The 24,481-nt window shown below is 30.4% G+C and overlaps 2 protein-coding genes and 1 long non-coding RNA gene across 18 annotated transcripts in view; 1 reads left to right on the forward strand and 2 right to left on the reverse strand.

Annotated features, from left to right (window-relative positions):
* Positions 1 to 614: 614 nt before the first annotated feature.
* On the reverse strand, positions 615 to 19,421 carry LOC145971723 (glycerophosphocholine phosphodiesterase GPCPD1). 5 transcript variants are annotated; one of them, XM_083099667.1, is made up of 15 exons: positions 12,082 to 12,388; positions 11,458 to 11,600; positions 10,249 to 10,358; positions 9,913 to 10,124; positions 9,485 to 9,663; positions 9,219 to 9,397; positions 8,890 to 9,027; positions 8,700 to 8,810; positions 6,836 to 6,989; positions 6,342 to 6,495; positions 5,967 to 6,192; positions 4,005 to 4,160; positions 3,498 to 3,925; positions 3,224 to 3,365; positions 615 to 2,735 (listed from the first exon to the last, which is right to left on the reverse strand). In XM_083099667.1, the coding sequence occupies exons 3-15, from the start codon at positions 10,285 to 10,287 to the stop codon at positions 2,466 to 2,468; spliced, it is 2,388 nt and encodes a 795-aa protein (XP_082955793.1). In that variant the 5' UTR covers positions 10,288 to 10,358; positions 11,458 to 11,600; positions 12,082 to 12,388; the 3' UTR covers positions 615 to 2,465. The 5 variants fall into 5 exon arrangements, with proteins under 5 accessions (XP_082955793.1, XP_082955796.1, XP_082955792.1 ...); XM_083099670.1 differs by lacking the exon at positions 12,082 to 12,388 and adding an exon at positions 11,687 to 12,052; XM_083099666.1 differs by lacking the exons at positions 11,458 to 11,600; positions 12,082 to 12,388 and adding an exon at positions 19,130 to 19,421.
* LOC145971724 (uncharacterized) overlaps positions 13,580 to 24,481 on the forward strand; it is a 60,496-nt gene continuing 49,594 nt past the window's right edge. For 2 of the 11 annotated variants that reach the window (XR_014438940.1, XR_014438943.1), the window contains exons 1-3: positions 13,580 to 13,918; positions 14,136 to 14,250; positions 14,805 to 14,869. This is a non-coding gene — a long non-coding RNA (uncharacterized LOC145971724). Of the gene's footprint in view, positions 13,919 to 14,135; positions 14,311 to 14,401; positions 14,659 to 14,804; positions 14,870 to 15,238; positions 15,868 to 24,481 lie in introns of those variants that run through there. The other 9 variants (XR_014438944.1, XR_014438946.1, XR_014438949.1 and 6 more) reach the window with 9 other exon arrangements.
* Positions 22,789 to 24,481, reverse strand: part of Phlpp (PH domain leucine-rich repeat protein phosphatase) — a 90,027-nt gene continuing 88,334 nt past the window's right edge. For both annotated transcript variants that reach the window (XM_083099665.1, XM_083099664.1), the window contains exon 18: positions 22,789 to 24,475. In XM_083099665.1, the coding sequence (XP_082955791.1) occupies positions 24,020 to 24,475 (456 nt within the window). In that variant the 3' untranslated portion in view covers positions 22,789 to 24,019. The remainder of the gene's footprint in view (positions 24,476 to 24,481) is intronic.

The raw sequence follows: 24,481 nt of genomic DNA on the forward strand, positions 1-24,481 counted from the left end.
TTTTTACGAGTCTTAATCTATATGTATAAATTTGACATAAATTTTTAATCGCGTTATGCAACAAACAAATATCACAATATTATATCTGCCCGATATAATTTTCGATATTAATTGTTACAAGAATGCATTCCGAGCGCAAAGTGTCGACTTTCCACTTATTCTTGACGAAACATTTCGTCTATTTTGATAAAAAAATGCGAATTATTATGATATCAACAATTGAAGCGGACGGTGCAACGAACTTGGTTCATTAATATTATCAGTGGATGGGAAAGCTATCGGTTGAAGGATTAACGTTACTTCGCTTTTTTGAGAAATATGGTGCAGTCAGGAAACTGTTTCTAGAAAGCGAATGCTTTATATGTTCGACTATATGGTTTCGATCACACTTGCATTGAAGACGCGAGAAGCTATTCCGATATTTTAAAGTTCGCTAGAACCGGTACTCAACACGACAAACCGCTCAGACAAAGTCGGTTTGAACATCGACGATATTGTATAAACGCGATTTACAGTACTAAAAGACTGTAAATTATTCGTAGTAATATCATAAAATTAATCAGAATAAGCACTAGTTAATGCAAATGTGATACAACAAAATAAAAAAATTTGACTTTTTTCCAAGATTTTTCTTTATTTTCTTCGATCATGCTCACATTGATCGAATAACGCACGTTGTTCTGCGTTGTTGCATGATATAAATAAATTCATATAAACTAATACCTGTCTTTTATGTGACTACAATAAGTAGTTTACCTTACGATATTAAAACGTGAAATATAGTTGTCAAAAAGGCAATTCAAAAAGATGAGACGCTATCATTTTTCTCACCTTTGTATTTTTTTTTTCATTTGACAGTTCGTAAAAAATGTATCAATTAATGACATCGCACGCTTATAGAATATAAGCGACTTGCTATTTTTTTTTCATTTTTTCTCTCGTATTATAATATTTGAATCGCGATAGAGCGGAAGAGAGGGGCGAATGTTTTTTTTCCTGATTCTAAATAAAGATATATACCTGAAGATATTTGTACTAAATATAACTCCCACGCTTCTTGAGCGTAAATTCACGGGAGTTAAAATCGTTTTCTACAGTCTGCGTCGGATTCATTAGCATTTAGAAGATCCTTGTTAAAAAGTAGGATACAGAATATTTGGAAAATCTAAGAATATAACGCCAGAACTTGCATTCTCGATTTTTATTATTAAAAAAATAATAACCTGATAATTAGTTAATAAACTATATTAATAAAACTATATATTTTTAGATTTCTAATTTTCTATACCTTTAAGTATTCGGATCTTCGAATTGCTAAATTCTTAAACCTTAAATCTTTTCTTGATTATATTCTTTAAAATGTTTAAATTTTTGAACTTTTAAATTTTTACATATCTAGAGTTTTCAAAGTTCATCGTTAGTTTGTCATTAAAATTTCGAAATTGTTGAATATTTTTTGTGCTTAATTGAGAATTCTAGACTTCTAAAGACGAATAAAATAACATCAAGGTTGGCAAAATTCTATATTATTTGAATAAAATGGCAGTAGTATTTTCCGGAAAAAACATTTTTTCTATTAAAAAATATTAAAATAAATAAGAAATCTTTTTATATTTGTCAATTAAGAGCATTTCTTAATAAGCTTTATTCAAAATAAAATCCGTAATAATAGGAATCGACATAACAAATAAATTATTTTTTGTTAGATATATTGAATGATAACGTGAATTAAATTGATAATAATTTTTAATTGTTACCATGAAATTTTTCTTATTAAATTTAAAATTAATATAAAATTTAATAATAAATATTTATATCTTTAAAGTTTTTGTTTTAAACATTTCACATATTAATTTGATTTAAAAAAGATTTCATTATTATATTGATTTTTTTTTAAACATTTCTTTTTTTAACGATTAGTATTTATTAATTAAAGCAAAAATATTTTTTTGCAAGATCTTTTTTATAATATATAAATAAATATATTTTAATGTTACATATTAATCATATTTATATTAATATATTTTTTGCCAGTTTATTCTATTGGAATAAAAGCCAGAATATTAAAAAATTAATAGAATTTATCATAGCCTCACTCATTAGACTTTTTTGGCCAACCTTGAATAAAAGGACTTCTTTTTCTCCAAATTATTCTCGCTAAAAAATATAAATCTCAAATATTTAAGCAAATTTTCCCGATTAAAAAAAGCTTCCGACGCACGCTGTATAATACGCGAGAAAAATGGACCGATTGAAGAAATAGTATGTACGAGAGAAATAAACCGGACGATTTTTCTTCGCATATCGCATATTATATTTTAAAGCAACAACGATCCTTGATAATACTTATCAGCTATAAATATATAGCGTAAGTTAGAAAACAAGTTTTTCCTGCTGTCGCATCACTAGACTCTTCCTCTCATTCTCCAAAACCATGAGAAGAAGGATTTTTTAAAGGAAAACCATCAAAGACAATCTTTCGCCGCTTCATCCTCCCCATAAATTTCAGGTAGAGCGGTCGATTGTTCGCATATCAGATTAGAAACATTTTTTGTATTTGCCAAGTTGCCGAAAGTATTCGCACAGGTACTGAAATCCTTGGTTATCTCGTTGATCTCCTTGTTTTCTTCATAATTGGCTGATATCTTTAAGGTCGGTACGGAATATATATTCTCGCCGCCAATACTGTTTTTCGTGAACGATACGGTCGTCGACGGTCGGTCCAAGTAACATTCCTAAAATATTATCAAGATTATTTCTCTCACTCTCTCTCTCTCTCTCTCTCTGAATCTATCTTTTTAATTATCAAAATCATTTTTGAATCTATATTTTTATATCTCTTATAAAATCGCGAATTTTATTGTGCGCGAATTTAATTATACATTATATTTGGAATTGTGAAAAAGAAATATCTTTTGAATTATATAATTAAAAATTTAATTCATAAATGATTTAGAAAGTTATAGTTCATAAATTATTTAAATCTGATAAATTTTGATGCAAAATGAAATACTTTTTCAGAAAAAGATTAAATCTTCAAAATCTTTATATAGTTAATAATAATATTTTTTATAGTTACTACTGAGAATCTCTCTCTGTTTCGAATGTTACATAATTTAAGTATATCTTCGTACATATATATTATATGCATATTTATATCAAACACACACATAGTATGTGTCACATACACACACAATATCTATTAATTTTATAAAATAATTACCTTCTCTGTGTTCAAGGGAGTAGAGATTTGTGTCTGTGGTGTTTGACTGCAATGTGCCAAGGCTATCAGCTCTTTCTGACTTTCTCTGGCATTCACTAAGAATATACTTTCCTTTACTTCTTTTGCGTTATACTCGTCAATTCTAGAAACAGTTAACAGATATTTTGAAATTTGTCAAATAAAATAATTGTCATCCTATAATTTCCGACCTTATCAAAAAAATTACGGACTCTCTTCTACTTCACTATTTTCTGACACATGCCGAGCTACTTACTTATCATATATAACTGCGTGTAAGCCAAGTTTCTTCAGATGCTGGATAGTGGCCTTATCGTTGTTATCATCACCCCAACAAAAGATGATTAATCCCGCATCTTTAACCAACTTGACTTGAGATGGATCTCGAAGAATGTCTTCTGTATGAACGTTAATCCCTAGAATGTCCGCAGCCAACGCATGTCTTATAGCCATCGGTATCGTCTGGCATCTCGGATCATGATAAGTAGGATACTTCAATGTAACGCCTTGTGTTAGAAATACTACTGGATATTTATTTTGCTTGAGACGAATCATCGCGCAAATGTCCGGATTGAACGAGGAAAATACGATTTTTCGATCACCTCCGTATTCCAATACTACTTTCAAAATGATGTCTAGATATATATTGAGATCAAAGGGATGATTAAGCTCGAATGTGCCATCCTATATAACGATAAAAATAACTTTAATTTATATTTCGCTATTAGAAATAAATGTCGCATATCATCAAAAATATTCTCACCTTCAATTGCATGGTCCATTTAATTTCGATATTACATCCAACATGCTGCTCTAATTCCTGAAGCACGGTTTGTAGCGTAGGGAAAGGTTGATGATCTTCCAAATCCTCGTCGAAGAATCTAGGATTCTTTTCACGGCCCTCGGCAATGTGATAAACCTGTAGAAAAAAATTCCCGCTAATAAAATAAATGCGTGCACGCATGATGACGATGTTGAATCGCAAGAGGATCAATAAAATCATAAAGATCAGACCATCGTTGACTGTAATAAACGTTAGAGCAAGACAAAACAAACGATATTTTATGCGAATATATATCTTACAATTTTGTGCGATTTATGGACATTATTAGTCGCACATGCTATGATTGACAAAATTGTACAAGATGTTAGAAACATTATGGGATTGAGCTACAGGAGAATAATTATGAAGAAGAAAAGTATTAATCTGTCTTTTGAAAGCGTCTTTTCAAAGCGTATATATTTTCGAAGATTTATTTAAAAAAAATTCTGACCCATCAAAATTAATGACTTATCAAAGTTATTACTAAAATTCTTCCCATATTTTTAATGAAATCTTGAAATTATGAGCAATTGCATGAAATCGTAGAAGGAGAGGGTGTGAAACTGGTGACTGACGATTTTAGTAATGATATAAAATGTTAGAAACGTTAGAAAAGCAAGTCTGTGAACGTTACTTTAGTCGTATTTTGCTTTTGCATAATTTCAATAGCTACCAATATTTGACTGAATGTTTATCAAATGTATTGCAAAATATATTTTTTTGAGAACAAAATTCGAGAAAAATAAAATTCGACAAGTGTAAAATTAATTGTGGTGCTCAATTTTAATTTATTCTCTTACTGAATCACAAATTCTCAAATAGATACTTATTGAAAACTAGATTAAATCTATTTAGATATAAATTTATCTTGGGAATTTAATTATAATATGTCGCTCTCAGAAAGAGAGAGGAATTTATTGAGATGAACATTCAGCTCTTCTAAGAAAAGCGGAATATTGGATTGTGATAATGAAAAAGAATCGTTTTTTCGCAGTAGCGAATAATAATCAATATATTGATGAATTCGATCATTTTGATATTTACAAAGAAAGCATGCAAATCAGAGCATATTGATTATTATATGTTTTTAGCCGGCGCAAGCTCACCAATTTGTTAACCCTCTGCTCAGCTTTATCAACGAAATAGAGCACCTTACCCAACGAGTCCGCCGGGTAACAATAATCCTGTTAAATATTAAAAAATCCAGACAAAAGAGCATGTCATTTTCGAATATTTGAATGCACGAGTTTATGAGCGACTGTGTATGACATACTCTTATGTAGCAATTTACTATATCTTCCTTTATTTAAAAAAAAAAAAAGGATTGCAAGAAGCAAAACATTGACTATGCGAAGCATTTCCGTAAAAATATATTCCACCACCTGATAGTATTATATGACACCAATTGTAATAAATGCATTCCTTAATTAAATTAGCGTAAGATTAATAAATAATACAAAAGTATAATTTTAAACTCTCAAGAATTCAAGGTTTATATATAATAATTATAAATTCAAGAATCAAAGAATGTATATGTTTTCTATCTAGTGCGTGATTTTTAAAAATCGATTCCTTGTTAGTGTTTTATTTATAATACATAAGAGATTTTTCAATATCAAAATGGTTCTCTTTTTTCGCTGTTTTCATTAATCTTTAAACGTATTTAGCAGATACATATTTTCTATAAATATTAAATTCATATTATTGAAAATGAATCGATAAATTGTAATTATCAATCGCTATTGTAATTGTTGAATATTATATGAATCAGAAAGTTACATAAAATATATAAATGTAAAAAAATACATATATAAATATACATAAATATTCAAAAATATGTAAGAAATGAAAAAAATGCATGACATAAGAGACATAAAAGAAATCATTGTGACTAATCGATACCTTGAGTAGATGCAGTTGTTCTAAAGTAAGATCTTTAACAGGTATTTCTAGCATATCCATAGCCTCTATCTGTTTTTTACGTTTCATCGAGATAGATACGTAAAAGTCGTGGTAGATCACAGGTATAAGATCCTTTGATAATTGAACATCAAACTCGACCATATCTGCACCGTGATATGATGCGGTCTTCAAAGACGCGATTGTATTCTCGCGTACGTTAGCACAGCTGGAAAGAGATATCGAATTAGATACACAATTTATTCTAAAAAAGAAATTTTTATGCAAAGTTATACATGATTCATGAGAATATTTTGAATTCTAGTTTTATATGGAACGTGATAAAAAGAAGTAGTTTTTAGATATATATCGACTAACTTTTTCATTTCAAACTTGAAAGATGTGCCAAGTCCTCTATGTCCTACGTCCAAACCTGACCACCGTTGTTCCCAGTGTTTCGCGTACGAAATGCTGGTGTCCCACGGGTAATCCGGAATTGGTTTTATGACGACATATTCCACTGTCAATTGCCCTACAATGTAAGAGTAAATGATACATATAAACATAATATTACCACTATTCACATAAAAATGTAAATCAATCGATGTGATTTTTAATCGTTTATTATTTAGTAAAATTTTATATGCAATCGACAATTTCCATATCTTGTGGCTTAAAAATAAACTCTAAATGTTATATATGTAAAATCTTTCAAAATCAATTCTAATTGATCCTTTTCTTCCTTTTTAATTATACAGCAGTTTTTTAATTATATCATAATTATATCATAAATGTGATAACTGTTATTTGATTTCAAGAAATAATTAATTGAAAAACAGAATAGAATCTATATATATTTTTCACATATTTACCAATTGGTCGATGCTTTGTACTAGTAATTGGTACAGTGATAAGTCCGACACTGGATTGTAAAGTACTAGGCAAGATATAGCTGAAACCAATGTGATTTGGTGGTTCTCCTGGGAAACACCTTGAGCTGTACACGTAGTAGTCCACTAAGTATGCCTGGAAAAAAAGTCTACTTAATGCTTCATCGAAAAGACCTTAGCATACTTTAAACAACACCAAATATGTTTCTTTCAATTTTAGCTCATCCATTTTTCGTGCTTGTTCCAATATTAATATCATATGTCCTGTGATCAAGGACAATGCAAATAAGAACAATGTTTTAATTATTTATTATTCAAGTTAAGAATTTTGTTTTATTCCTTGCCACAACAAAAATGATTTGTATTTCTGAAATGTTTGCAACAAAACATTAGCTCGCGAATATTCCTTAATTAAGTAGTATTTTATAAACTAAATTGTCTAAAGCTTCCGTTATATATTTCACGATAATTGAAAATTTTGAAGCTTATAGAATCGTTGGTAAGCACAAGAGCAACAAATTTCTGGTAATAAATAAATCGGATCAATAAATTGCCGAATGTTGTACATCGCCATTGGTGACGCGTGCAACGTACCCTCGCAACACCTGCCGAGATTATTTAAATGTTAAATTTCGAGAGAATGAAATGAGATAGAAATAACAGATTAGAAAGAACGAGTCAGCAACGTTTGCAATTCGGATTCAGAAGAGATTCTGACAGCATAGATTCTGGCATTGGCCGCGCAGCAGTGGCACGTACGGTACGTAGAAGTAGTCGATCAGAGCTAGAAAATATTAGTAGTAATACTAAAAGGATATAGGAGTGATGGGAATCTCACCATTTTCGACGCACACAGATGGATATGAGATGTGATAGCGTTGATATCGCAACATTTTTTAGGACTTTAACGGAACGGCTGCGCATCTCGCGTAAATCGACGATTACAAATGAATTGTCTTCAGCTCCAACAAACGAGCGCAACTCCATTTGTCGATACAATGTGCATGCATAAAATCTCAATTTCAGACGAGAGAAAATGCGGGCAATTTACAAGAGATCAGCCAAAAGGATGGGTCTGGTAGGATGAACGACAATCAAAACCATCATATCTCTGTGTGATGTCATGTGACACAGATGTAAAGTGGTAGACGATGCTTTTTAGCATCAATACACCAGATTGTATGCTAGCATCATCATTTGCACCAGAGGTCTTGCTTTTGTACAAGTCGAACAGGTCGTCTTCGTGTTTCTTGTGAGCAGACATCGCGCGCGAGCACATCGCTGCTGGCATTTCCAAGGAGGGAGATAGCTGCTGGACAAGTTTAATTATCGTTTACCAAATAATTCGAACAAGTCGCGCGAGGAGACGTGGCCGGCCTACTCGTGGTCTACTGAAAACTCACATAATATGGTCAATGCGTATTCTTAGTGTATTCAATTCGTTTCATGAATCCGCTATTAACCAGTAATTTATTGCTCTGCCGTGCCAACGATTTTCTCGCTCTTTTTATGAGCATGAGTTTCCCGAAAAATGGAACGCAAATAAATAAATTTTACACAAAGGATCGAATTGGAGGAACATTGGAGGAACAGTGTATTTTTTATTTCGTTACAAAATTCGCGTATCTAGTTGTTCCTTGAAGAGATATATTTGTGATATATTTTTATTGTAATAATTATTGTAATGTTTTGAATGCAAAACCTATAAACTGATCACTTAATGTTTATTAACGATAAACATTATCGAAATCGCAAGCAACGCAAGCAATAAATTCTAGCCAATGATTTTCACATAATTGTGCATATATGATGCCCTAATAAAAAGACTTTCTACGCGGAAACTTACAATTGTGTCAGTATACCGAACGGCAACGTTGAAGATTACAAATTCATCTTCATTGTAAGGACGGCCGAATTGTTCCTGGGACTTGAATTTAGCTTCTTCATCATTCATTACCTGGGAAACATATGTATTCCCTGATTACAATTTTATTCATTAATAATAATAAAAGATATTTTTGAAATTTTATACATACAGCGATTTCCGTAATACTTGTAAAGGCAGGTTGATCAATAATATCTTGCGTATCCACAGAAAGACTATCATCTACACAGTCGCCCCCAAACTGTTGCAATTCTAAGGAATTATGTCTAACTAGATTTACAGGTGTCATCTATAATACAGACATAAAATATTTAATTTGAAAAAATATCTGTTATTCTAATATATATGTATATAATATTTATATGTTAAAAATAATTTATTTTCCTTTAAAGTTATAAAATAAGAAAAAAAAATAGAAAGGAAAAATAGAAGATAGAAATAGAAAATAGAAATATAAAGATAGGTAAAATTATAACATACCTTAATATGAACTTTTCTATTTTGAAGCCGATTCTTCCAGAGTTTAATAGGATTGTTAAAAAGTTTAAATTGTATCACAGTTTCATCTGTTAACCAACCTCGTTCAACCTTATAATAATTATTGTGATAGCCAAATTTATCAGGCTCTGGCAATATGTCATTATCAAAATTGCTTGGTACTGTAAAGAAATTGATTATATCCATAATTAATATGATTCAATATATAATTTATTTATATATAAATTTAAAAAAATATTGATACATACTATTTTTACTAATTATTCTTGGTATCATATGAGTTTCCCATCTACGAATAATCATAGTTTTAGCTGAATTTTTAGTGTTATTTGATTGACAGATGACAGCTGTAAAGTATCGGAATTCGATATCAACATCGACGGGAAGAGCAACCTTTTGTGAGAATATTCGTCCATCTCTGAAATTTCTATTAAATGCATCCAAATATTTAATATATTTATCACATAATTTTAATATTTATTTTTTGTTTCCAAATTACAAGAACAAAATTGATTGCTTTTTAAACCATTGATATTACATTCAATATAAGCAAAGACTTGCAAAGATTCTTTTAATAAAAAAGAAAGGATAAAAGATTAAAATTTGCAACAAAGAATATTTAATGTTTGCATACAATTAGAAGAAACATCTCACAACTGTATATATATGCACTTACTCTTCACTATCAAATATGCTATCAGTTGCAGTGCCTTCACATCCATCATCATTATAGAAATCTCCACTGCTATTATTATCAAACAATACAGGGGACTCCCTGTGACTGTTATGCTCCTGTGACATTAAAATAGCCTGATTGTGATTCCAAGCACCCAATTCAGGCAGATTTCCAACCACGTAAACAACTTCATTTTTTTCCAGATTGGGCACCTTTAGATTTAAAGCAATTTATAATTACTATATGCAAGTCAAATGTCAATTTTTAATTTTTTTTTCTTTAATTGGAAATGTTTAAAGATGTAATAAGGAAAAAAATACAATATTTGAATATTACCTGGACTCTAAAAATCCAATCTCTCTTAAATCCCTTCATGTCGGAACTTTGTGTAGTCGCCACTTTGGGGATGTTAAATTTATGGCGCCTGATATCCTCGTTTTTTCACTCTAAAAATCATAATCACAAGATCTTGCTTCTTCAATTGTTTTTCAATATTTTAACACAAAATTAAAAAATGAGATTAAGTTCTAAAATTAACTAAGCTACTCTAATAATTTTGATATTAATTCTCAAATGTAATATTAAACTTTCATAAAATTGTGGCATTGTTTATTTCAGTTGTTTGATCTAATTTCTTTCATGCTTTGATTTAATTACATAATTATTTAAACTATGAATTAATCATTCCATATTATATGGAGAACTTGATAAAGATAAAAAGCTTGAATGCAAGCATATTTTTCTCAATAATTAATTTAAGTAATGCCAATATAATTTTTTATAGCAATAAAAAGTAAAACCATTATTTTATACTCCTTCATTATTTGTATAGACAATTTTATCCTCTTATTAATTATTAAATTTAATTATATGTTTTTATAGTATAATTATAATATATTTCAATATTTTAACAGAATATCCTGAAAATTTTTATCACTAAAAAGAAATTTAAAATTTATTTTTTAATTTTTATTATGTACTTAATCATTTTTTACAGATGTCCAAAGAGGAATATATATAAATTTCTCTTATATATTTTTATATAGATTTCTAGATTTTTTCATTCACTTTGAGACTGCTAAAAGTGCAACAAGTTATTATGATCCATATGTGAACAGAACAAAAAAAATGCATGATTCACAAGTATTAAAGAAAATGTCTAGTCAATAAGAATCTATCAGTATAAAAAATAATATAATACTCAGAAATGTCATTCTGAGAATTATTTTAATAAAAATCCTTACAGTATAAATCTCTATATATCATCAAATATATGATTAAATACATAACATTTTATGATGCGTCATTTAAATTATAACTATATCACATTTCAGTCTGTATTCTTCTATATAGATTCTCTCTATTGATGTATACAAATTATTTAGCCAAGTTGTAACGCTACGTAATATAAAACTGTATAGAGCTGAGTGTATTTTAAGAGAGAATAAAGCTGTTATATTTAAAATGACTCGAGATCACACACACAAATAGCACTTCTATATATACCTTCCAATATGTACTTCTAAAATATTATATTTATATGACCTTTAGAACATTAAATATGTTTTGTAGAAGCTGTGAATCGTTTCGTTCTTCATACATGGGGAGAAGAAAAGTGTCATCGACACATCCTCGCACGTACTGATGTGGTTGTGACATCAAGAGGATCGTTTTTTGATATGTACGTCCTACACAAGTAGATCGTTACACGCGCAGATCGATGCTGATGTTTTGACATTTTCAGCATGCGAAGGACGATTATGCAAATACATACAAGAGATGAATGATTAGATCGAGCGATGCTTCGCGAAAGGCACAACAAGTTAACGTTGAATGAAACATTCGTATCAAGATTTTTCTCCTCAAACAAGCACTTCTTTCGAGACTTCTTCTTGAGAAGATCATTCCGAATTATTCCGAGAGAGCAAGTGCGAATAGCGATGTCCATAAACAGCATAATTTCATGATAAGTTTCAAGTTTCGTAGACTGGACTCTCGACAAGATCGCGTAAGCTCGCGAATCATCCCGCTTTCACTTGTATGAAAAGTGCTCTTCAAGAGAAGGATTCTCTTTTTCGCGAAGTTCCGCGAGTAAGACTCCCTTTCCCTTTTCGATCCTCCTTCACCGAAAATACTTTCTCCTCTAACAACACCAACGAAGCTACTTACGATGCGGAGACGTCTCGATTCGAACGATTCCTTTCAAAAAAGACTCTCGGAGTCTGCTGTCTCATCCAGTCCTCACTGTCTGGCGACTCGCGTTATTTAACGAATGACTGCGACGGCCGTTCCGGATTCTTCACGAGACTCGACATAATCGCGACCGTAACTCTCGCCTTGACATAATGACAGATGATAGACCGCGTGCACGCACGACGACGCGTTGACACGAAAATGCACTAGCTGCGATGGTGACCAGTGTTGGCATGCGGGGTTGGTTTTTCGCGCATGCGCGACAGTAGTGGCGGCTAACCAGCGAGGTACCACATGTGGAAGATTTGGCGGGCTCGAGGAAAATTACGTGGCATACAGATATAGTTGAGTGAGACACAGTTTATTAAAAGTTTTGTGATATTTAATAAATAGTCGTGAGTTATTCATATAGCGTATGATAAAAATGTATGCTGTTGATCACTCGAAACAATTTTCTAAGAGAAAATTTTTTCGGGCGACCAATGGCACACCTTTTTGTCTGTATTAGATACTTCATTGAGGCCTCGTTTGCCGCGCATGCGCGAAAAACGAGGCCTCAATGAAGTATCTAATACAGACAAAAAGGTGTGCCACTGGTCGCCCGAAAAAATTTTCTCTTAGAAAATTGTTTCGAGTGATCAACAGCACACATTTTTATCATACACTATGGCCCATATTCTGAATCCTCTTTTATCGATAAAAGTGCTCCTAAAAGCGGCCTGTAGCCAATCAGAAGGCTTATATGTCACTTTTAGAGGCACTTTTATCGATAAAAGAGGATTCAGAATATGGGTCTATATGAATAACTCACGACTATTTATTAAATATCACAAAACTTTTAATAAACTGTGTCTCACTCAATTATGTCTGTATGCCACGTAATTTTCCTCGAGCCCGCCAAATCTTCCACATGTGGTACATCGCTGATTAGCCGCCACTACTGTCGCGCATGCGCGAAAAACCAACCCCGCATGCCAACACTGATGGTGACAAGTCGCTTCGTCCATAAAAAAACTACTATTATAGGGACGTACCTCGATATAATTTTCTATCCGCGCCAAAATTCATTTCATCGATGCGCCGCTAGAGTGCGCTTTTTGGCGCTCGGTTGAAAATGCAATATTCAAGTACATGATTGAATAAAGATAAATCGAAATTTATGAAAGATAAAATTAAAAAATAAAAATAACAGCTTGCACAATATTAAATCAATCATTCAAAATATGGTTATATTTTTTAATCGAGTTATTGATATGCTTGGCGTTACAGTATTCTAAATTATTTGAATGATCATTCAGAATAAAAGAAATAAAGATTACTTTGTTTTTTGATATTTTGAATTATATTTTTTATTAAATATCGATTAAATATTGTATAAGTTATTATTTTTATTTCATCTTTGATCTTTCATAAATATTAAGCACTTCACATGAAAACTACCAGACCATGAGACCGTGTAATGCGACATCTAGATATGATGTTGCGTTCGATGACTGTATAAACAGTTTGAATTCGAGGTGGGTGCAGTTCGCAAAGATGGTAAATAAAATTACAAGTGTCAATATATATAAATGAAAAATAAGATGAGACACAAAAGAGGTAAGAAATATGCAATTACATACTTTGATAAAAATATTTTTTCAAACAATAAGGAGATTTAAGATGTATCGAAAAATAATTGAACAATTAGATAGCCTCTAGATGCCGCGCGTTGTTTGGCAGTTTCGAGATTTTTTGCATCGAGAAAAAAACGAAAATCAAACGAAATCAAACGAAATCAAACGTGAGATTATACTCGGTTCTAATTCGCGCAGTAAGTTAATATATTCGACAGGAAAACATTCGTTACAAAACCATTGATATACTTGGCGTTACAATATTTCTAAATTATTTGAATGCTCATTCAGGATAAATGAAATAAAGATTACTTTGCTTTTTGATATTTTGAACTATAATTTTTACTAAATATTGATTAAATATTGTATGAGCCATTATTTTTATTCCATCTTTGATTTTTCATAAATATTAAGCACTTCACATGAAAACCGCTAAATCATGAGAGCGTGTAGTGCGACATCTAGATATGACGCGTTCGATGACTGTATAAATAGTTTGAATTCGAGGTGGGTGCAGTTCGCAAAGACGGTAAATAAAATCACGAGCATCAATATATATAAATGAAAAATAAGATGAGACACAAAAGAGGTAAGAAATATGCAATTATATACTTTGATAAAAATGTTTTTTCAAACAATAAGGAAATTTAAGATGTATCGAAAAATAATTGAACAATTAGATAGCCTCTAGATGCCGCGCGTTGTTTGGCAGTTTCGAGATTTTTGCATCGAGAAAAAAACGCAAAATCAAACGAAATCAAACGTGAGATTATACTCGGTTCTAATTCGTGTAGCAAGTTAATATATTCGACAGGAAAACATTCGTTACAAAAACCAGTCGTTAAGTGGCAGGGGAAACATGTTATGATAAAAGTTGCCGCATATTCGAATAGGAAAATATGGCCGATGTGCACGGTCGATCAACGATATCGACCGTGTAATATTACAAGTCATTTCACATTACAAAAGTTCACATACCTCTCTTCTCAGTTTGATTGCATAGTTCTTATATTATGATATTATAATATACGATTCATATTTATATTTTACATTTAACGTTTAATATGAATGTCTGATTTTCAGATTCAAGATGGGTTACGAAATTGCATCATTTCCTTCTTAATTGCCCATCATTGTTGCCGACAGATGTAAGTAAAAGACAATATATAATATAAATATATAATATATTATATTTATGAAAAACAAAAATAAGAAATATGATCATGAGATATAAGTACTTCTCTACTTTTATCTGAAATTGCTAAATGTTTAATATACGGTGTTCAAATAAATAAGCGCTGAGATAATGAATTTTAATCATTGGCTGCGTTCAGCAGGAAAAGCTGCTTTGCAACTGTTGTAAAATTCGTGAATCTGATTGGTGTATGCTCTTAGGTTCAGTCAAAATTAAGAGCATACACCAATCAGGCTCACGAATTTTACAACAGTTGCAAAGCAGCTTTTTCTGCTGAACGCAGCCATTCTCTCTATACATATGTCTCTTTTTCTCTGAAAAGAAACATCTCCAGCGACACGCGAATAATAGCATACGCAATAAGCGATTGGTATAATCGATGTGTTTATGATGTAAATAAAAATTAGAATGTGAAGCATACGAAATGCGTATGAGCAATACATTAACCAAAGTTCATTTATTGTACGTAAGCACAAAGCTCGTGATGTCACGAGCAGCTCGTAAGATTCTAAATCATAAATACCGGATGAGAAATAAAATTGAAGTGAGATATCGCTATAGAAGTAATATCGCATGTGCGTACGAGAGAGGGGTTTTAATCAAAAGTGACATGAAGAAGAGACATGATGTTGAAGATGATACGATGAATTTTTCGTAAAAGGATTTTCTGGAAAGATTAGAAATTCCTAGCGGGATCTTCATGCCCATCAGCCAAGACAATTTTGAAGCTTTTTGTAAAAATTTTCTATAGAAATATTAATATTAAAATGCAATTTTGTATTCTAAATAATATTAAAAATATCAAAATAATGTGCAAGATTTATTTTTATTTATTTTTTCATCATGCATATATCATATAACATGTTTATTCCGAAAAAACCTTATCTAAATATTATAAATATCCTGATTTTATTTTCATAAAATTTCTAAAATATGAATATAAAAATATGTTATGAGAAAACCCAATTTAAAAAAATAGATGTCGAGGGATATCTACGTATTTTCTATCGGTATCCAAGAAAATTCTTTGCATATCCTTAGATTCTGCAAATATTAATTAATATCTGAGATATTTATCATATCACGATTGAGATCGATATTTAAAATATGATTTTTTCGTTTTTCATATTAACTGCGTTGAAAACATTGTGACAAATCGATTTCTTTGCAAGTCATCATTATTTCTGCTTTTTATACAGAACGTTCTTTCAGAATGTTGACATACATAATATCATCATTATCATTAATTTATTACGATTGACCATTGGCAGCAAGACAATTTATCAAATTATCACAATTCACAAATTATCATGATATTTAATAACTTACTATCGGGTTGTTATGTATATCGACTTTACGTCAAGAGTTATCGGGTTAATTGCAAAGACATGATGATCACGATGAAGTCATATATTTTTTGCAAATATTATTAACGAGTTATATAAATGTTATATTTCGTGATTTTGAATGCGGTGGTCCGATACAACAAATAAACATGTTTAATTATATTTTTGATACGTTAACATTGTTAATGATTTAAATTTAAATAATTAGTAAGGAATGAAATCTCGTGAAAACATAAGTTCCAAAATTCTTTGGTTGCTTCGGCATTTTGATCAGATTTGTTGTCGTAAGATGTATTTTTATTATATGTGTTATTTACTTATGTTTTCAAAAATTAAATATTTTTATTTAGCGTCTTCGTAACTACATGCGTTACATATAATCAATATAAAACATATTATATTCTTATTTTAAAACGGTTTATTACTGTTTAATTTACATTTTTGTTAACTAGCTTTATTGCATCAAACTATTAAATTATGAAAATATTATCCTGCTTTTCTCTCTACTAAATAATTTAAAACTTTAAAATCTTAGAAATTGAAAATTACAATATAAATTGCTACAACGTAATATCCGTGTTTGTAAAGAGAGAGAGAGGGAGTTCCTAATCTCTTTAGTATTGTTTAATTACATCCTGATATTATATCACTATTATTTTTTAAATCGAAACATATAAAATTAAAAATAACGGAAAAAAATAAAAAAAATAAAATTAAAAATAACAGAAGAAAATTTTTCAGCTATGATTTCATTTCAAACTCAAACAAGTTGTTCTAGGTATCATAATTACAACTCACATGAGAAAGTAATGCAAAAAAATTGCGAATATAAATCTCGTCCAAAGACCTGAACACCTTTAAAAATCTTTCTTTCTTTATTACAAGATATTTTGTTACAAGCTATTTTGTCTACTTCCTACCATGCAGAGTTTGACATAGATTTACAATACCTTTTATTATTTAGCTAACCATAAACTTATTTTTCACGTTTCCTAATGCTTTTGACACTATAGAAACTTTTTTAAAAAGAATTTTATTTCGTCTTTTCTTAACAAAAATATTTCGAATATTTAGAACATTTCGAGATGAAATTTGAAGTGAATTCTTTTATGCTCACAATTTCTTTCTTCTAGTACTTAATCTTTTTAAGGCTTTCTTCACATTCATCATGCTGTGATGGACGTGAGAAAATGCGAAGAAACAAATAATCTTATTCAAAAAAAAAAACGAAAAGCTAAAATTAGGTGAAAAAATATTAACATAAAAAGACAGAAAAAATTATGCTTTTTTATATTTTAAATATCAAATTCCTTATAAATATCGAATATATGTTTGATGATTTTATTTAATCTTTTCAAGATTTACAAAATTTAATTTATTTATCAATAAAAAGAATATTTGTTTTTCGATTTAAATTTTAATTTATATTTTTAAACTGCGATTCCATTTCATTATTATTTTATTATTTTATATTTTATATAAAAATATTTTTTTAAATAAAGATTAAAATAGATTTATACCAACACCGAGAGAATTATAATTTAATTGGATTGATAGTAAAAAAATATTTATTTCTATCATCTTTAATCGTATCTTAATAAACAATTAAATATTCATTTAAACATATGTATGTTTTATATAGGTAAATCAATTAATATTTTATCGTATTAATTATATATAAATTAATAATTTATCTCGATATTTTACTTAAATTGATAATTTATATATACATTATTAAAAAAATTATTTCTTTAAATAAATATTTATTTACATTATATATATATATATATATATATATAATATGTATATATGTATATATATATATATATATATATATATATATATATATATATATATGTTGGTACGATACGCCTTCTCGATGCGTATCGTACCAACTCAAACGGCATTGTTTACACCATACATTTAGTACGAACATAACATTTGATACACGTATCAAACGGTGTAAACCAGGCCATTATCGTGACTGTCAGATGTGGCGCAATTGGGAAAGTTGTTTATAATGGATCAGCTGCGGTCTATTTTCCCGTCGTCCTCGCGAAAGTTCAAAGTCTATCGACCGAGAAGTTTGTTCACTCTTTAAATATCTTATTTATGATACGTCATACTCAGTCATATTGTTCGTTTGAAACATTGAGATACGAAACTCTTACAATAAACTTTTCTTTGTACCAATATTTCGTGCAATTTTAAATAAATTGTTTTTTAACACAATTTCACACATTTATAAATATAAAAGACTTATAAGTTTTTATATTTTTTTTAATATGAAAAATTGATTGAAACAATAACTTTTAAATTTTTATTCTAGAAAAACACAAATTTTTGTTTTATTTCAGAGTATAGAATTGGAAAAATAGCGATATTTTCGAAACACTATATATAAAATTTTAGTCTTTTTCAATTGATCGAGACTTGCATATAGATAAAATGTTAATCACAACCTTGATTTTACATGAGCGCTTAAATTAGCTTTAATGATATGAATAACAATATTTTATTCGATATTTTATTCTTTTTAATATTATTAATTTTTATTGAAAAAAAATATCGTAACAATAAATTAAATGTAATATATAATAAATCAATATAAATGCCTTTATGCAATCATTTATATAAGAAAAATTTTAAACAAATATTCATATGCATTGAAATATGTATAATAATAACAAGAGTCAAATGCATAATAATTAATGTAATTTATAAAGATATACAGAAAAATGTGTCGAAAATAAGATGCAATTTTTCAAACACAAATATATCTTGAATCGCGTTTTTCTCAGGCATCAATATTTTCTCTGTTCGATCCACTCGTTCAATAGTTACGCTGTCAATTTTCCATTACTCACCCAAAAATGATTTCCCGCACGTGTTAACTTCCGGTAAGTTGCATAGTGCACCGATCCGTGATGCTATCGATCATCGCCGCCTTCTGGATCGCGTCAATGCTGACAAAACGGGTTTTTATTTTCCAGGAACGGGTTTGTTTCAGTCAACCAGTTTGATCTCTGTTATTGGGAAAGTTGCAGATAGCGAATGTAAAATAAAAAAAAAGAGAAACCGACGGAGAAAATAATCGATCGAACGTATGCTCCGACGCGCGCGAATGCTCGAGAGCTACTAGCTTCGCATTCGCATTAGGCAGGTTTGAAGCTTCTTGGGTTTCCCTTCTCTTCGACTACCCGTTATATACACGAGCGACGATGTCGACAGTTGTATTATGCAGAAATGAGTCGCGCTATTCTATATATGCGGAGTATACAGGTATATTTTAAAAGTATAGTGTCGTTACTAAGTATTAATATTTGTAACTTTGATAAGAAAGTTTCATTATTAAAAATATTCTGATAATATTTTTAATAATGAAATATAATTAATATCAGAAAATATCGATATATATCGAAAGAAGTGGAAAAAAGGAGTCCTGAGATCTTGGTGATATTGCGATATCTCAAGATATTGTTGATACATTGATAGTAGCATCAAAATGTTTATGTAACTGTTTAAAAATCTCGCGCATTCATTTCTTCTTTTTCTCTTTTGTAATTTGGCTTTAGATATGTTGATGAAATTATTGAAGCAATATAATTTCAAGATTCTATTTCATAGTCTGCATTGTGTTTTTAATGTGTTTTATCCTTCAACTTTAGCGCTACTACAATTAGCGCTTATCAAGACACGAGTCCGACACTTATCTTTTCTTTGCACATTCCGCCTGTGCGATAAATGTGGACACAAATGGTCCTATGTCCTTCTATTGCATATTGCATCATTTATACTTGGAATACGTTGGAAATTTAAGAAGTTGTTATGTCTCCAAACTAACATGAGTCATTCTTTTTTCTTGATCGTGTCTGTACATTATTATTGCCATTAGCTAAACATTATTCATAATTTATAAAACTTTGCATTAAAAATTAATAAAGAGCATATCTAGCTTTTTTGTTATTTCTAAATACGGCTAAACAAATTAGTAAAACATATTCCAAATTAGTAAAAAAATAATAAAAAATTAGGCAAATGTATAAATTAGTTGAATTACTTTTTGTTTTGAAATGTTCTTGTCGTGATTTTTTAAAGAAAATTCTGGCAAAATAAATTATTATTTTGAAATAATTGAGGAATTATTTTTACTGTTATTAAGAATGATGCTTATTCATAATATCTCGCTGATTCATGAATAACATTAAGATAAGATAAGCGTATTTTACGTCTTAATAATGAAGAGAGTCGCGTATATAAAAATGGATCACAATTAAGCATATATAATTTCAGTTGTCAATAGCAGCAAATAAATCGACGTATTCTAAAGTTTGATAAAAAAACTGCTTATCGTGCTTTCGGTAGACTCGTTGGAGGGAAAACACGTGCTGAATCAGTAAGATTAGTTTTCATTACATACGATTACAGGAACTACATTTTATGTTTTTTTTTTTACTCTATATTTGTAGTGTGCGGAAAAAAATATTCAATTTTTTCAAATTTAATTAGAAAAACGGAAAAAGACTTTTGCGATAAGTTTATATGTGTATTAAAGTATCGTCAAAATATATATGGTTTAATTCTTTAATTTTAAACTCTTTATTATTAAATCATCGATTTATTTCGTTTTTAAAATACTTCGGCATGAAAATCTCCCCTTCTCTTTCGTAAATAAAATTTTGTCTCTAATTTGTAATTGGAGATTAACACGAAGATAAGATCTCATGATATTCTTCTTTTTAATTTTTGTTTAAATTTATAATAATTTTTCGATTCTTTAATTTTTTATCTTAAATATTATGCCAATTAAGCTTATAAGCTTCGGTTGAGATTTTTGTAGAAAAAAAGTAAACTCTTTGAAATCTTTAAACAATATTCTTTCTTTTTCTCTCTTCTTCATTTTGTACATTTTGTCTGAAGCAAAGTTTTATACAAAAAGCAAAAAGTTTTACTGTATTTAATCTACCATCTGGCTTCTTTTCACGACTCAGACAGAAAAATTCGATATCGGCGTAATAAGCGCTCTAGAAATAAAATAACACCTGTCAAGGTCGATGGGGAGAAATTAATAATCAGATAAGCAGACGCGATCAAAATATCATCGTCTATTGACTTTATACTTGTCGCGATTGAATCGCGGAAGGAAGTGATTACACGATTATGCGGACACATAAAGATAGACAGGAAGTCAAATTAGAATGTAACGAATATTGGCATGTTTAGAATCAGTCAATAAATTTGAGCGAATTTTATCTCTCGAATCTCTCTTTTGATAAATTCTGATAGTCTCTCTTGTAATTTGAATAACTTTGATCACTCTTTGAAATTTGAAAAAAAGAAGAGAAAAATAAAAGAGATATTACATTTCACACGTTGAAAAGTCTCGATTAGATCTCGATTAGACAACGAGAACGACAAAAAAGATGACAAATAAATAAAATTGTGATATCGTTTTTGCCTTCTCTCAATGTGTACATATGAGTCTGAAATATTCGAAAAATGTTAAATATTCGAAATTTTTGACGCAAAAATTTTTAAATGGATATCAAAATGTAAAATATTCTCGTTAAATGCTGAATACGTCGCTACTTGCGACATATAATTCATTCGTTTTGCGTTAAAAGTGATGATGATTGCGTGTCATGATTTATTTGGTCCAGCCTCAGGTACAATTTTTTACATAATGACCCGGAGAATGTATGTACCGATAGCATTTGATATATGTGAAATATTTGATGTATTAAATATGTGTATGTATGTCTCTATTCAATATTTTTACAAAATAAGACTTTCTTAAATTTAATTTATACATATATGTATATCACATATTAAGTAATAAATTTTAAAGGTTTTTGCTATATTTTGTATTATAATATATTAATAAGTTTAATAAATTTGTTTATGATAATTTTGTTTGTCAACTATTTTTCAAATAATTTTAAATTTAAAGAATATTCTCACACTTCAGGAAACTATAAATCTGTTATTTAACTGTTATTGGAACATACGTTTTTCCGGGACACATTCTACATTACGTTAAAAAATACAAAAATATCTTTATATTTATACAAAATAATTTCTTTGTATGATTTTTTTTCTCGTAATCAAAGAGCATAATTCCGATGAAAAAAAAGGAATAAAATATATATTAACGATTAAACGAAACGCACGCGGTAGAGACAAGAAAAATAATGAACTCGTATCGGAAGCATGCTCTTGGATCATTTTTTTTTGTAATGTGACTTTAATCTTTCTCATAATATGCAGCATCTCTGATCAATCTCGCTCTTTTATTAGATCTAATTTTTTATTAGATAATCTTACTAGAAAAAAGTTTTTATAAATGTGTTGAATATTGCTTATTAAAAATCGGAAAGAATTGGTGAAAAATTTATACTTATCAATCGTTAAAAAAGATTAGATTTATGGAGAACCTTTTATGTGTGAAATAAAACATGCAAGATTGTTGACTTAAATATCACAGTCTAATTTTTCGTCATTTAACGATGTACAAAAAAAACTGTCGTATAAAAAAATACCAATCTATATTTTAATCAATGTAATATAACGTTTACGAAATTATCTCATAAATGAGGTGACGCGATTCATTAGAGACAACCCTGTATATTCTAAAAGCCGAGATATCGACACATGGTGTGCACGCATTGTTGCAACATTGAAAGCACGAGATCGTCCAGCACATCCATTAGTATCACGTATTTATCGGCATTATCGTAATTTATCGTAAAAAAGTGTCACACGACATACGAATATATCATAAATTGTACTTGTACGTGTAAAATATAAGAGAGAATCTATGTACAATATAATTTCAAAGAATCAATACGTCAAATATAATTCTAAGCTTTAAAAAAGATATGTATGTGTGAAGCATGTGGTAAAAAAATACGGAAGAGCGAGTCGAGTATAATTGAGACTTAACTATGCAATAACGCAAGACAACTTAAAAGGAAATTTAGGCGAGGAATTTTCTAATAATGTTAAAAAAAAGTAAGAGAAAACTTAAAGATTATGAACGAATTTTGTCTTCAATCTCTTACTTTTACTTGGCCTGTTCTCTGCATAGTCGTTTCGCGTACGTTATAAAGTCGTTTTCGCGATAACGTAGCATCTTTCGCATATCTACCGTTATAAAGGAATAAAGCGGGCTTTGTGCAACGTAAAGAAGCGCGCGGGTCTCTTTATTTACACGGGGATTTGGTCGCGGTAAATTACAAAGTTACGGTATAAATCCTGCTCTGTCTCTCGTTGCACGTTGGTTGCACGAAGAATCTCGCGACTTGTTATTACCGCGTCATTGTTATCAGTACGATCGATATCAATGCGATTGTGCGCGTTTGCGCTTGACGACGTTTCTCCGTCCCGCCGTATTCTATTAATTACGGCTTCCAATGTGATAATTAGACTACGAAGCTGCAATTATACATATATACTTCGCGTCGTCGCGAGCTATCCGAGATAAATTACTCCGGGTTATTGAATTGTTCGCCGGAATTAATCTATCGCCTTGCAATTTTCAAGCAAATAGCCTTACGTCGTCGAGTTGTCAGATCGCAATTAAATATACTATAACGATAATATGAAAGCTTCTTCGAAGTAGGATTCCCAATTTTATAAACAGGTCATTCTTTTAATCCTCATTCATCATTGAACCGCAATTATTCTTTTGCATCTCTATCTTATTCTTCTTTTTAACCTTGTCCTTCTCTTGTTAGGTCAGTAGATCCTCGTTTGCACTATAGTTCGGTAGTGGCCACGCCCCAATATTGCTGCATCCTCGTGGCATCCTGCTCGAGCGAGTCCATGCCGCTCCTCTCCTGGATGACGGCAAAGTCGTACTCCAGATTATAAGGCATTAGCCTTTGCAGGCTGCCGAAATAGGCGGCATTCGGCCCGCCATTCAGCAATCTTCGTCCGCTGCCGAAACGGACGACCGGCGGTCGCGATAGCGTGGGATTGAAAGATCTTGCGCTGCCGAATCTCTTCGATAGAAAGGGCAAGTTGCCGCCGTTCAACTGTGGTGTCGACCTCGCCTGACGCAAAGGCGCTTTTGTCAGGGTGTCCAGCTCCTTGTCGAATAACAGCTGAGTGTTTTGCTCGAGCATGTATTCCCAGCAACGGAATTGCTCCTCGCTGAGGACACCGGACCTCTCCGAGACGGCGTCCTCCTGGGTAGGCATGCACGGTGATACCTGAAA

This window comes from Camponotus vicinus, unplaced genomic scaffold, assembly GCF_025532165.1.
Source record: "Camponotus vicinus isolate PSW18456_S1 unplaced genomic scaffold, iyCamVici1.0 SCAF_5, whole genome shotgun sequence".
NCBI lineage: Eukaryota > Metazoa > Arthropoda > Insecta > Hymenoptera > Formicidae > Camponotus > Camponotus vicinus.